General features: G+C 45.4%; 1 protein-coding gene across 2 annotated transcripts; it reads right to left on the bottom strand.

Moving 5' to 3' along the window:
* Positions 1-672: 672 nt before the first annotated feature.
* Positions 673-13952, bottom strand: LOC142572803 (mite group 2 allergen-like Ixo r 2). Of its 2 annotated transcripts, XM_075682169.1 has the most exons (5): positions 13722-13952; positions 11551-11715; positions 9743-9847; positions 4274-4449; positions 673-905 (listed from the first exon to the last, which is right to left on the bottom strand). In XM_075682169.1, the coding sequence occupies exons 1-5, from the start codon at positions 13810-13812 to the stop codon at positions 819-821; spliced, it is 624 nt and encodes a 207-aa protein (XP_075538284.1). In that variant the 5' UTR covers positions 13813-13952; the 3' UTR covers positions 673-818. The 2 variants fall into 2 exon arrangements, with proteins under 2 accessions (XP_075538284.1, XP_075538285.1); XM_075682170.1 differs by lacking the exon at positions 11551-11715 and having other exon boundaries at positions 13722-13946.
* Positions 13953-14411: the final 459 nt, after the last annotated feature.

The following is a 14411-nucleotide window of genomic DNA, read 5'->3' as shown; positions in this document are numbered from 1 at the left end:
CACAGTAAGTCAAGACTGGCAGCAACACCACTTCGAAGTTTGCACACTAGCTTGCCATGTCGTTGTGGATTTTTACAGCATCTCCGTGGGCCTAGTTAATTTTTTATCGGTAAAGATGGACTACATTGTGTTCTAAAGGAGCCAGAGTGACTTTAGCAAGCTTCAAGAAATTTTAGTGCACCATAAGCACCCAAATACAACGAAAATACTTTGAAATCCATCACGTCACATTGACGGTACAGCGCTAGCATTCTGGCATGAAATTCAAGAAATAGACCTTTGACCTCCATTTCCACATCCAATAATCAACCTCTTACAGCAAAATTTACAAAAATAAAGTTTGGAAAACTAGTTTTATCGGTTCAAACTGATTTAATGCTTCTCTTTAGAGGCCCTTTAATGCTGTGTCAAGCAGCTCAGACATGTTTCATCTGATCATTGCGTGCATGTTTCCATGATGAAGCATAAGTTATTTTCGGATGCACATTACAAGACAAATCCAGGTATGTGTGGTTGCAGGCATGGCTTGGAAACTCTCTTCTGCTCTCTTGCTGCTTCGTGGGCAATTGCCTCAGGAAGGATTCATAAATCTCCTGGTGTCTCACAGTGCCCATTCTGTGCTTATACAAGCACGCACACTGGCGTTAACTCATGGAATTCATCAAGCAGTAGTTCTGGCCTACAGATGCGCTCTTGTAGATGAATAATTACCTTTTATTGTACAACCTTACTATATACACCTTCACATGTAAAATACTATCCAGCGTGTGGCATTGTCTCGTGTGTCCGTGCACAGTCAGATATGCACCACGAGAGACTCAAGTTCTGGAGACGGTCACGGTGGTAGTGCCGCATGCCATGAGGCCCTTGTCACCATGCACCCGCCAAATTGTCACTGCCGTAACCTGCGGGCAATGACAGAGTACCTCTGAAGTTTGTATGCACTGCTGGCAGGCATGGTGTACCATTGGTATAACTTTGAATGTGAACAGAAAGAAAGAAGCTGGCCAGGACATCTGTTAGGCATAATTACATTGAAGTGGGACATGCAAGCACCGTACAGCTGGTTTCTAAGCATGGTGTAGAAACAAATTTACGTTTTGTAGCCTGTATTCGTCGCTATTACAAATGCAGGCAAACCTAAGAACAAAAAAAATGCACTTCACTCACTTGGTGAATTTAGGCCGATAGTACAGTAACGCCTTATTCCTTCCGACTCACATATCTAAAAAGAATCCTGCAGATGTTCCTGTACATTGTGTCTGTAAATGAGGCTAGCGTGTCCACTCTACCACTGCAGCCAACAAAGTGCTGATGCATCAGGGCACCGCTGTGGCCTGATGCCTTCCTCCTCTCAGTCCCGTCTCTCTCCCCCTCCTCTCTAAGAGTCCAACCACTGCTGCATTTCATGTCATTTTGTTACTGCCAGTGTCAGTTAGAAGTTACGGAGAAAGTTGGGCATTCCATAGAAAAGTGTGTTGACATAAATAAAGTTGTAGTTTGCGTAAACTATCGTCTGAACTCCGCAGACACTAGAAAGAAAGCTTTGCTTTAACGTCAACTATTTTCAGGGCACAAATTCAGCTTCTACATAGAGGCATTGTATGTTTCACACCCATATCTAAAAACCTTTCTTTCCCCAGTGGACACACATAAAAAGAGATTGACTGACCAGGGCAGGCTGCTACCAAGGGGTAGCCTTAGCACTGAGAATACCTTAACACCTAATATGCAGTAAATGTGTACACATGAATATAAGTGTCACAGTAATTTCTTACAATCTCTGCCAGCATTAGTGTATGCTTTAAACACATCTTATGCTGCTGTGAACATTTCTGCCCACATCTGCACCGACAACTTTGTAACAGCTGGATCAATCATGTGTCATAGCTGCATGGGTTCCATCGATGGGGGTTACTATTTTGGTGAAGCTTGGTCGCAGGACTTCTACTGCTACCTTGGAGCTTGTCCTATGTCATGCAGCTTATGTCTTGGAGCCCCCTGGCAAGCTCCAGGGTCATCTTCACCAATACGGCTGTGCCATCCCTGAAGTCATCACGCTCTAATTACCAGCTTCTCAACAACCTAGCTCAATTGTATGCATACTGGAGCATGTGTTGCTGCTGCATACAAAAATGATGCCATTAAACTTCACAGCGAAATGTTCACAGTGCAAGTTTTCATCAGCCAGCAGAGAAGCATTGCTAGACGCATCTAGCAACACTACGATGATTCCGTTTGAAAAGCGTCTACAATAAGACCATTTCATTTGTCCTGAACTTCACAAACTAGTTCCCACTCGTTGAGTGCCAGTTCATGCTCGTGCAGAACCGGCATGAAAGGATCTGTACGAGCCCTACATTGCGTTTCTGACGAGTACAGTGAATGCTGTGTGCTCATCCTGCATGAAGCCTGCAATCTGTGAAACGAATTGCAATGTGAAGATTACTGGTGAATCTATAGGGGGTCCCTGGGGACCCGCATCCCCCTCAACCCTGGACATTTCCCAGGTTCAGCCCCTGGTTCAGATGCCGCCCTGTTGGACCGGTGAAATGAACAGCAAGGTGCAGCACATAACTGAAGTTAGGGTGGGCAGGACGTTCAGGCACAACTCCGATTGAATGGACCTGGAATTATTGGAGAACGTTGAATGAAGGAATGGGAAACTTGCACTCATTATTCTCTGCTGTAACTTCTGTTTCTTAATTCATAGTCACCTGCTGGTTCTGCAGAGGACAACACACTATGAGGCATATGTATGTGTCCTTGTCAATAGACTTCGGGGCAGGGTGGAGATGTAGCTGCTCATCCCCTTGGTGAGCGCACCTGGCTCTTTAACGTCTCTTAACCATGCGTTTCTTTAAAGCGTCTCTTTAACCATGCTTCTGCTACAACTCTAAAAGGCCCCATCGGGAAATTTCATTAAACTTTGGGAGTTGTAAAGCACCACCCAGGAACTGTTCTACCACAAGAATTTTTAAGAAGCGTATAACAATAGTAGCACACCTGCCAAATCTCTCGAATTTTCGCATAAATAGTTATGAATTTATGCTTGTTCTACGATTTTATAAATGTTACATCATGTTTAACAAAAAGTAAGCTCTGTTTTCGAAAAAGATTTAATGGTGCCGAAAGATGGAGTGGTACAAGAAAATTATAAAAAAGACGTGCAAAACAGAAATTGTGATAGCAGTTGCGCCACCCTCTTGTGTCGGCACAAGGCACCACATACTAGAGGGGTACATTTGCTTCGAGCAAGTTTATTCACACGGATTCCTGAAAAAGGCGAAATGGGTGATAGAAAAGTTGCCAAAATGGTAACTGCGGTGTAAAGGTTGTGTTGCTTGCCATTCTGTTCCGTTTCAACAATGCTGCTGCTTGTGTGCCTCGTAGGAAGTTAAGTCAATGTTAATGAAGGATGTATGTATACTACAAAAGGTATGTGCTCAGGGTAATGTTTAAAAATATGCATGCTGTCATTACATTTATTGCTATCATTGCTATCATAGCTCTCACATTAGAGCCAAGCTCTCATGTCATGTTTATGTCACAAGCCCCTCTCCCATTTCCCCCTCTTTCTTCGTTTCTCCCTACGTGGCCCATTGCTGCTGGTGGTTTGGGTGCCCCCTGTGAACTTAAATATGGGCAATGCAGCTGCACGCGGGTATCCAAGTGCAACCTGATGCTGCCTTGGTATGTCTGAGAGGTTGTGCATGAAATCTTCCTCTTGTGACTTAAGGAAATTATAACAGAACTCAAACTGAAGCACACAGAACAATGAAGACATTAGTAATTTTGTTTATGACTTGTTGCCAGCTCAGTAGAAAGACAGGTGTGTCTATTACAATCTAGTTGCATATAAGGGCACTCGGGTATGTATGGGGATTCATGTTTAAATAGTGGACAGACTTTAACGGGGAGATTATATTTGACGACTGCCAATTATGCACGCCACTATTGTTGTGCACTTAAAAGTTGTTTCGCCTTTGGGCACAAGTTCGTCCAATGTGAAGTTGTGTTCTTTATTCACTTTTTCCGGTAGTATGTATTTATGTTTCTTCACTCACTGCCTCGGGACAATATGCAGGCCACTCTTAGTTATTTGCATAGCTGCTTAGTTGTGTTACTTGGAAAGAAATCTTGTTTGCAAACTCAATGTTCTATATAAATTGCAAAACAATGTAAAATAACTGTGCATATGAGCGAGTCATTGTGATGAGATGGTTCAAGTGCAAGTTGTTCCACGTAGAACAACCATGCATGTGTGGCATACTGGTGGCAGAAAGCTGTTCACGTGCACTGGAACTGTGCCATGGATGAGCTGGCCCTCGGAGACTGGGCATGCAGTTGCCGTGAGCTTGCAGGCATCCCTCTCGACACCTAGGATGGGCAGCTCCATGCCAAGCAGCTGTACCCGGGGATCCAAGCGCAAGTTGATGCTGTCCTGGTCTGCAATGCAGTGCGCAACATGTGCCTCAGATGGTATAAGAAAATAAATCAGACTCTGCATCATAGTAGTACTTGAAGCACAGAAGTTAAAATTAAATTATGGGATTTAATGTGCCAAAACCACTTTCTGATTATGAGGCACGCCGTAGTGGAGGACTCCGGAAATTTCGACCACCTGGGGTTCTTTAACATGCACCTAAATCTAAGTACACGGGCGTTTTCGCATTTCGCCCCCATCGAAATGCAGCTGCCGTGGCCGGGATTCGATCCCGCGACCTCGTGCTCAGCAGCCCAACACCATAGCCACTGAGCAACCACGGCAGGTCAAGCACAGAAGTGATCAACACTTGTTAAACGAGGGAGTCATCAGGCTGTAGCCAGCATTTTGACAAGTTTTCTTGCATTTGAGAGCAGTTCGGGCTAGTTGGTATGTAAGTGTAGAACAATAGCGCAAAACCGAGCTTATGTGTCTTGCCTTCACAGTCCTTGCCTTCATTTTGTGCCACTCGTACAGACTTGCGTTCAACAGGGCAACAACAGCAAATTATATGTTTGTTTGTTTGTTTCTTTGTTTGTTAGACATGCTTGCAGGACCCGAAGGCGCTACAGCAAGGAAAGGGATAAGAGAAACAAAAATGCAGTAAACAGTAAAATAAGGTTGCAGTTTCACCCAAAAGGTGAAGCATCAATAGTGATAGCAAATCATTAGACAGCTGTATGAAGTAAGGTTAGTAGTTTTATCAGCTGTATAAATTGATGTTATCATTCACTTACTAACTAAATTAACAAACAGGGTATGTGTCATGCATGCACGGGCAAACAAACAGATATCCTGATCGCCTGTAAATTAGCATGTACGTCATTCTTGTACTATATTCAACGCCTTCGCAAATGTTCTGCACTCTAATGTCACAGGACATGACATGTGTGTCCTGATAACTAGGAGTGCCGCTGCATATACTTTGTTTCATGGCAACGTTCTAAAACTTTGCTGTCCAGTTTTCCTCTCAGAAAATAGAAGAGTCTTCCTATCCTAACGGCAGGTGCATTCTGTAGGTTATCGTCGTGTACTAGAATGGGGGAGTGGGTCCAGCAGATGCCGTGGCCAGCACCAAGAGTGATGCAAAAAATGGTGAAATTGCAGCGGTGCTGCCTTCGCCTTATTCTGAAGCTCCGCCTCGCGGGCCTCTTCACTGTCATCTGCTCGATGCACCATTCTTGCATCACTTGCGTTGTTTCTGTCACTCTTTCGCCATTTTCTTTACAATACATCGGTGGGGAATAAAACCACTGTTTTAGAACCAGTTTCGTTACCCGCATCATTTTAGGTTTCTTTTCATTTGCCTCTACCTTTCCATTTAAGATGTTATTGTGGCTAGAAGAGTACTGCATCACTGTTGGCACGGGCGTGAACAGCTTTTAATTCATACTTTCGCTTTGTTTCTGCAAATCCTGACAACAGGAGGACAAGTGCCAGCGGCGGCTACCTCATCCGTATTTTTCACTTCAAGATTTTTTTTTATATTTCCGCTATATATGCACAGACACAATATATTTAAATATACACACAGTACAAAGCTTATTATATTTTTTAAAGAGAAGGAGCTAGCCAACTAAATTATTTCTTTTGGCATGGACAGCCTATGCCTAGAGGATGAATATGTTGCTGTATGTTCACTTCGCTTCAAGTGGCTTTGCGTGCTTTCTTGACCTTGAAAAAATGAAAAAAAGAAAGAAAAAAACTTGCAGACTTCAGTGACCCCTTCGGCACAGCCTTTTATCAACGAATAAAGCATGTGAAATGTACGCAAATTATATGTATCTCAGTATTGCTTCTTTTTACACTAGGCAACGGTAACGACACATGAAAAAAGTGCTCTCCTAATAATTTACATTTATTAGGGATTGAATTAAACATTGCGACTGCATGCAGAGGTCATAAATATATCTAATACAGTCAGTAACTGACATGAGGCCAAGTAGCATTTACTAGAAATCAGAATCAATAGCAGTCATGTGCAGCAGCATTTGGACTCAAATTAAAAAATATGTATATAAAAGAGGCTGCAGTTCTGCTGGAAAGGCGAAGCTGTCTTAGTGATAGCAAAGTATTAGACAATTACATTAATCAAGATTCTTACTGTATAAATCCATGTGAGGGCCGCACTACGAACTTGACAGTCAATATTAAAAAAAAAAAAGGTTCGACCGAGAAGCAATCGCATTCGGTGCGTTCATCCTGATCGCGCTCAGTGTACTTTCGCTCGTCGCTATGAGATGGCGAGAGGAGGCAATCGCGGAGGTTTACGGAGGATTTCAAGTTCGCAGTTGGCAAAATTAGGCCAAATGACCCAGTCCCATGTAAGGCTCATCAAAATCGTGACCAAAAAGCGCGGCCCTTGCACGAGTCTGTACATTAGTTATATTGCCCATGTAAATTCTAGTAACCGTTCACTTACTAATTCAAATAAGCATAATGCACATGCCATGAAACTTGTAAATATCTCACTGGATGACCACAAGCACTTGCTGTCGCAACGCTGGCACTATGAAGAAGGCCGGCAGCGGGGCCGAACGGTTCTCACAGCCACGTGATTCACCGCGATTCCTAAAATCATATTCATCATCATCATCTGCCTATTTTCATGTCCACTACCAGGACGGCTTCTGTCAGCGATCTTCATTACCCCTGTCTGTTAATTTATACTATGCGATCAGCAACAGTAGGGGCGCGGAAAGACAGTGCGCGTGAAGTTGTAGCCATCCCTGCTCGCCCTTGATCATTGCACCCACCAACAATTACCAGCAATTGGATATGGCACGGGGGCGGCATAAGCATGAGCCGTGCACAGTCATTCGCAGCTATGGTAGGGTGACTTGATACGCACAAAACACATGTATCTTACTAGCATGTTCAACTGAATCCGCTTTTGTCGCATGGCTCGTCTGAGGATGTCAGTCTCTTGGTGGTTCAAGAGGACTCGGGCTGTGAGATTGAACTGTCTCCTACTATGAGGTCTGGTAAATACTCATAAAAGGCCATCACATCAGTGAACAATTCTTCATGTATGTATGTATGTATGTATGTATGTATGTATGTATGCGGATGGGGTTCAAAAAGCTGGTCGGGCCTCTGCCCCACCCCCCGGGAAAAATGAGTGTAGCTTAAGATGGCGTGCAGAACGAAAGGCCGCACCATTCGGTGTGTCACAAAGATATCGACCATGTACAGTTCTTATTGGCACCATTCGATATACACTCGCCCTTCCATTGGTGAGACGCGATTTGTCCGCCTTCTGAGTGTGGAGCGGCTGCTCCGAATATATAGACCTCCGTCGACTCGGCACCAAACTGTAACTTTAGCTGCTGACACCCGATAAAGCTAGCGCCAATTAGGCCTAACTAGGCCTAACGTCTCAAGTATGTGGCCGTGACGAAATATGCGCCGCTGGTCGATGTGATGACGGGCCACAAGCCGTCGGGGAAAGCTTGCCGCCAGTTAATATGCTGGTACGAGTGGTTCTATTGGTGATCGGTCGCGTCCCAACTTCGATGTATGTAGGTTGTGTCTAAGTCGTACTTTACGAATTTTCTGACGCATTTTACCTCTGGAAATTCATTAAGTTCAGCAACGCCTCTGCGCCACGCGCAGGGCCTGCGTGGTTTGGGATGACTTTCTCAGCCGCGGACGCCGACACCGCGGCCGGAGCCGTATTTTGTGCGACACGTAGAGGAAGTTTTAGCTCGGGCCCAACCCCGACTCGGCCTATTCAAATACACGTAAAACGCAAAAACGCTTTTCTGAGATAACCCCTGGTGCGATTTTAATGAAATTTGTTGCATTTGAGAGATAAAGGTAAATTCTAGTGACTGTTGGAAGCGGAATTTCGATTGGGGCCTGAATTGTGTAAAAAGAATTTTCGAAAGTACGAAAAAAGATATAAGCACGAAGTTTACAAATTAATAGCTCTGCATCAAGAACAGCTATCGCGGTTCTGTGAACGACATTAATTAGATAGTTCAAAGCGGACAAATTTGATATGTCAATTTATATTTTGCGTGAATTTGTTACGTTGTGTACAAGGGTTCTGCAAAAGCTATATTTCCATATACTACTAAATTTTTTAAGGATTTATGTGTAACATGTCAAGTTTGTCCGCTTTTGATGTACTATTAGGGGCAATTCACATAATTGTGACATTAGTGTTCATTGCCGAGTTACAGAGTTGTAAGCTTGATAGTTTCGTTTTAATAAAATTTTGGATTTTGGACAATTTTTAATAAAAATTTACGGTCTAAATCAAAAATCTGGAACCAACAGTCACTATAGACTACGTTTTTCGTTTAAATGCAACAAACCTCGTCAAATTTGGTGCAGCCTATCCTCCGGCCGCTTGACAGCGGCTCACATTCTACGTACGCGCCGAACGGGTGTGCACTAACGGCACTGACCCTCCTTGTCTGTTCAACTCGTGTGCGGAAAGCAAAAAAAATTTTTTTTACAACTCCAACATTGCGGAAATATCGTTTCCGAAATTTTGCCGTATATGCTGCCCTTTATTGAAATTATACCTACTCGACATTGCGTGATGGTCGAGGCCGTGGGTGGGCGTGATCACGCCCGATATCCATCCATTGTCCACGGGTGTACGAACATTTCAAAGCCGAGCTTCCCGCGACAGCATGCTGCCCGACCATCCCGCCAGCTAGATCTATACAACCAGCGCTGCATGCTTCGTCGGTAGCCGGCGACGAAAATAGCAGTTAACGAGCTTCGCATGTAGCTTTATGCGCACGACACTCGGAAAGCGGAGGACAAGAAAAGCGAAGGCACGGGTGACACGTGCAACAGTCTAATGGCGGCAACTTGGTTCGGGATCGCCATGTTTTCGGCATCGCGCTTGGTATCAGTCCGAAAAGTCGAACGAGGCACCGTACGGTGTGCGGAATTTCGGTCTCCGTTCTACTTTAGTTCTGTAGAGTTGGCGGAGCGTTGCCGCTCGGAAGTTAATCTATTGCGTTTTTTCTTTCTTCTCATTTGCCTGCTTCATGCGCAGGCTGCGCGTTCTCGATCGCCAACCTTTCAACGTTCGTAAGATTGAACGGATGCAGACATCCCGGTCGTATGCTTCAATTCTCGAATATGCGCGGCTGCTTGGTCTACATGTTTTGCATGCGTGCAGCCTTTGATAAATGTTGTTTTGACTATATAGTGCGGATATATATATTCGCGATTTGCGTCACTTACACTATAAGCGGTCTTCGCTTGAGCCAATTGGACCGAAGCACTTACTCGAGAGCAGTTCGAAGGAGATGTTGATGCCGGAGCCAACCGGAACGACGCACGGGTCGCTGCTGCACGGGGTGACCACCAAGGACCGGATGGCCTCGCCACCCTCTGCGCACATATGGAGTGTTCACCATGCACAGAGATAGTATAGGGTTCGACGTATGCGTCGCTTATAAGTATGTGCACAGCACACTAAGGAAATATTGTTTCATTTGAGGCGTATCTTGTCCCCAAACGACTGGCAGGCAATTAACGGTCGCTCATCTAGTCTTGCTTGCGTTTCCTTTCTTGAAAGCTGTGCTCGCTACTGATCTGTCAAGAATGCTATGTCATGTTGATAACGCGCCTGCCGTTAGTGTACTAGCTGGAGCTACCGGCAGCGAACGTAGCGTTACAGGAAATAAAAGCACGCAACATATGCATGTTGTGTTCCAATTACTCGCCGTAGAACCACTCACGTCGCGCACAAATTTAATTCTGTCAGCTCATGCACGTCTAAAACGCCACATTTTGTTAAACATGTACGTAATTCTATCTGTCATATCGGAGGCCACGGCCAGCTGCAAGCCGGCTCGGTGCGTCACAGGGAGAGGGAGAAGCGAACACACAAATCTATTGGCACCGCCGCTCGTAGTAGCGCAGTGGCGCGGCTCGCGCAGGCTTGGCCTGGGAAACGCTAGCCTGGGCGTTCCCCATGAGAATGCGCCGGGGAGATCTCCGAGGCCACGCTGAGCTGCACCTGTCTGCGCGCCGCGCCGCTTGACCAGCGCAAGAGAGAGAGGTCAGTGGAGAATGCGCAGCTACGTGGCAGCGGTGAGAAGGACCAGTGTTGCTCGACGGCGCGGAGGCGGGAGTTTTGAACTGCCGCGGCGAACGAGTGCCGAAACCCCGGCGAAAGCGACGCACTCGGCGCCCAACGGTCAAGTAATTTTTGGTTTCCGAGATCAGCCTACGAGTAGGCTGATCTCGGAAACCAGAAATTGGCAGGACAATATCCCTTCGTTAAAATAAGGCTTTAAATACGTGTGTCTTTATGATGATTTCAAGGGGAATTTCATTTACTTCGTTATATCCATTATTTCGTTATATCCCGTTTCGTTAGAACTAGGTTCAAGTGCATATGTCTTTAACTTCGCATGCACATCAGCCACAATCTACCCTCCATTTTCATCAAATTCGATCCGGGTGACAGTTACAGTTCTCCCAAGCCGGCGGGCTAAAGAATTAGTCAAATAGTTTATTTTGTGCTCTGAAAGTACAGAAAAAGGGTATGAGAAAGAAAGCAACGCATTAGGCCCGATTAGGCACCTCTACAAAGCTCTCACTCCATGATTACAAAAGCATCAGTAAAATCAGCACGTACTTTAACATAAGAAAAGTACAAAATATTCTAAAACCAAATAAATTCGGCGCCATCGGTAGGACACATACAACGCGCTGGGCGACTTTCACTTGTAAGTTACTGCAAATACCTTAATTAACCTGCACACTTTGAGCTTCGTCACCACATCACCTAGATCACACTGTCATTTTTTTTTCGCCAATATAAAGAAATTAGGGTGCTACCCAGTGAGGACGTAGGGGAAATCTACGATGCGCCCCTTGCTATGTACGAATATAGGGGTGAAAAAAAAAAAGCTCGAATATTGCGGAGATAGGTTTACGCTAAAGCCCGCGAGGGTCACCGAATTAGCGATCGGTCAGGAAAGGGCACGACGCTCCCTCACTCCGCAGACAAAGGCGCTTCGGCAGGGTTCATCGACCCCCAAGCGCGAGAACGAGGAGTCGCGAGAGCAAAAGTCCCACATTACCAACTCGTTGCAGGCCTATCAGTTCTGTCGCGGCGCTGAAGCGCTCATCGGAAGAGAGCTCGGGTGGAGAGGGCACTCGGGGGCCGTCACTCGGCAGGCCAATCAGGGCGCGTCCCGGTGACGTTTGCTTGCGCGGTGACTCGACCCTGGGAGGAAGAAGCACGTCTTGCGCAGAAACTCGCAGTTAAAACTCGATGTAACAAAAGCCGATTTTACGAAGTTCCCGATCTAACGAAGAAATTTCCACTCCTCGGCAAGCCCATAAGGTTCAATGTTGTCATCGACCCAAATTAACGAAATTAGCTTGCGTTGAACCCGATTTAATGAAGCTTTTCCAGAAATGAATGAGTAAAAAAAGCTGCGATTTCTTTCGAATTTTCACGCAGACGGGTTTTTCTTCGAGCGTGCGCTCTAACGCTATCGCGTTAAAACATCTTGGCACCCTAGTCACAGCCCTGGCGTTACTTTGACGAGGCTGCACGACGCCGCGCCCATGCACGGAACAACGGACTCGGCAGTCGCTAGCGTTCTTACGTACGTACCAGATGGCGCTAGGCGCGGCGGTAGTTTAGGGTGCCTCGATGCGGCGGCGGAGGGGAGAGCGCGCATCGAGGCACCCTACGGTAATTCGGCCGCCCTCGCGGACTTTTTACACGTGCAGGCGTGGGTTAATGGAGGATACAATGCCGCGGTACCTTTTGGGTTAGGTACACGTTACAATCTTAGATTTCGAGGACCGAAAAATGACTCACTCGATTTTCCGAACTTCCCGATTTAACGAACTAATTCGAGCGTGGTCATAACTCGGTTAAATCGAGTTTCAACTGTAGCTCCGCCGTGCTAGCCGTGTACGCCACGTTGCGGCGGTTCCCGGAGATCGAACTAATCACAACGCGCGAGATGCGGGGATGAGGCGTGGGAAGGCACCTCGATCCCGACAATTTGCATTAATTATTTTCAATGCTCAATGAGGTCATCAACGTAAAGCCACAGAGCATCTAAAATACTAGTAAAACTTTATCCACATAGATACAGTCGATGTGACGAAGGAGTCTCTCGGGGTACTGCGAAACATAACGGATAACGGCCGTATATAGTAACGTTTTCTAGCATGATTTAACTTCGCACGCACATCAGCCGTAATTTTTTTTTCCATTTTCGCTAAATTTTATCACGCGGGGGCGGCCCATTCTTCTCCCAGGACAGCAGGCAAACTTCTGCGCCGTTCGTAAAGCACATGCTACAGAAGGCTTGCATACGTAATTTACTTCAAAAATACGTATAATTAATCCATGCACTTTTATATTTGCTTCCACATCACACACCTGCCCCTCATTCTCGCGAAATATAAGCAACTCAATTGCCTCGCTTAGTCCAGCGAGGACAGGAGGCAAGCTACGACGCGCCTCTACCACGCATGAAAACAGGGGATATAAAAGGTATTCATTAAATTTGATTCACAACGCTGATAATTAAGCCGGAAGTGTAAATTTGCCCCCACACATTATCCTAACATGAATCCCACTTCGACTGAAAGTGGACAGGACACCCACATCGACTGAAAGTGAACTTGGCGTTACATAAAGTTGTCCCAGGACTCTAGGGAAGCATATTGCGCATAACGGCCGTTTTAGATCGAGCATTCGCTTTCCATTTTCTTTTTACAGAGCCCGTAATTATCCGACGCCCTTAAAAGCTTTGTCCACACATCACTCATAATGTATCCCCTATTCACTCGAAATGTCCAGGAAATTGGACAAACTATCCTTTCATACGCGGTACGCAAGGTGCATACGCCTGCAAATCACTTGTGAAGGCGCCATATACAATTAACAAATGCATTTCAGAGTTCCCGCACTTGTCAAGGATAATATGGGCCCTATCCTCTCCACATCTAAAATTGCTTCCACTTTGGTTATCCCAGATTCCGGGGAAAATTTTCTCGTTAGCGTTTTATATAACTCCTCTAAATGAACAGGCATGCATGCCTCATGTTCCCCCCAAGTATTTAAACTCGTTAAGTACTCAAGCTTTCTGTTATTTTTTTTTCTTTCTTTTTTCAGGACATCGTGAACCGCGCTGATAACGTTTTCGAGCACTCTGCCGTAAAGCATTCGCAGGATGCGCATCCGACTCGGTGAACGCAGTTGCTTGGAGCGCGAATTCCTCACCTGTGCAGTTTTCGAAGCGGACTTTTCTCTGCGCCGTGGTCATCTCGAATGCCCCGCTTACAACGAGAAATAAAGTCATAATGCTGCACATTTCAAGTGATAATAAACAGATGCGTTAAGAAATGACCGACGCTCGGAACCGAGCACACGTGAAACTGCCAAGTGTTCCATTGCTCCCCGCAAAGTAGCACCGCGATGGCACGCGCTCGAGCGTTCGAGCGATGCTGGAGGGATGGAGAAACCATGAGAAACTCAACGCGTTCGAAGCGTTGCTGCCGTGTTTGCTGCACCACATACCACCATCATCCAGTTATTGCTGGTATTATAGAGCTTCTCACTACAGTGAGAAACTCTACGGCTGGTATGAAGTTTACTTGTGACTAGAGTGAACACATTCACATATTACATTAGTGCAAATCTAAAAGAAACATGAAAAAGAAAAAAAATTTAAATGTTGCGCCAACTGTTGTTGATAGCAATAGGTTTGGTCTTTTCTTGGTAGTACTAGTAGTATATCGGTAATCGCCATTCCTTCAAGGCAATCTTTCTTATGAGCAATCAAAGATGATGAAATGCAACACATGGTTATAACTGCAGCTTTCTACATGATAAAAAATAAGAACTACTGCTGTTCTTATTATGTGCGAAGTTTGTGCTTTTTTCAATGTCTTTTTATTAGTGAATGGAAGA

The sequence above is a fragment of the Dermacentor variabilis genome, chromosome 2 (assembly GCF_050947875.1).
Source record: "Dermacentor variabilis isolate Ectoservices chromosome 2, ASM5094787v1, whole genome shotgun sequence".
NCBI lineage: Eukaryota > Metazoa > Arthropoda > Arachnida > Ixodida > Ixodidae > Dermacentor > Dermacentor variabilis.
The sequence above is the reverse complement of the archived record's forward strand: the minus strand, read 5'-3'. Positions and strand labels throughout refer to the sequence as shown.

Bases quoted from the DNA above. Each gene is read 5' to 3' on its own strand.
- LOC142572803 (XM_075682169.1), bottom strand. From the start codon at position 13,812: ATGTGCAGCATTATGACTTTATTTCTCGTTGTAAGCGGGGCATTCGAG. The intron at 11,716-13,721 runs GTGAGGAATTCG...TTTCTGCGCAAG, and splicing joins CCGCTTCGAAAACTGCACAG to ACGTGCTTCTTCCTCCCAGG. The intron at 9,848-11,550 runs GTAATGTGGGAC...ATATGTGCGCAG, and splicing joins GATAGGCCTGCAACGAGTTG to AGGGTGGCGAGGCCATCCGG.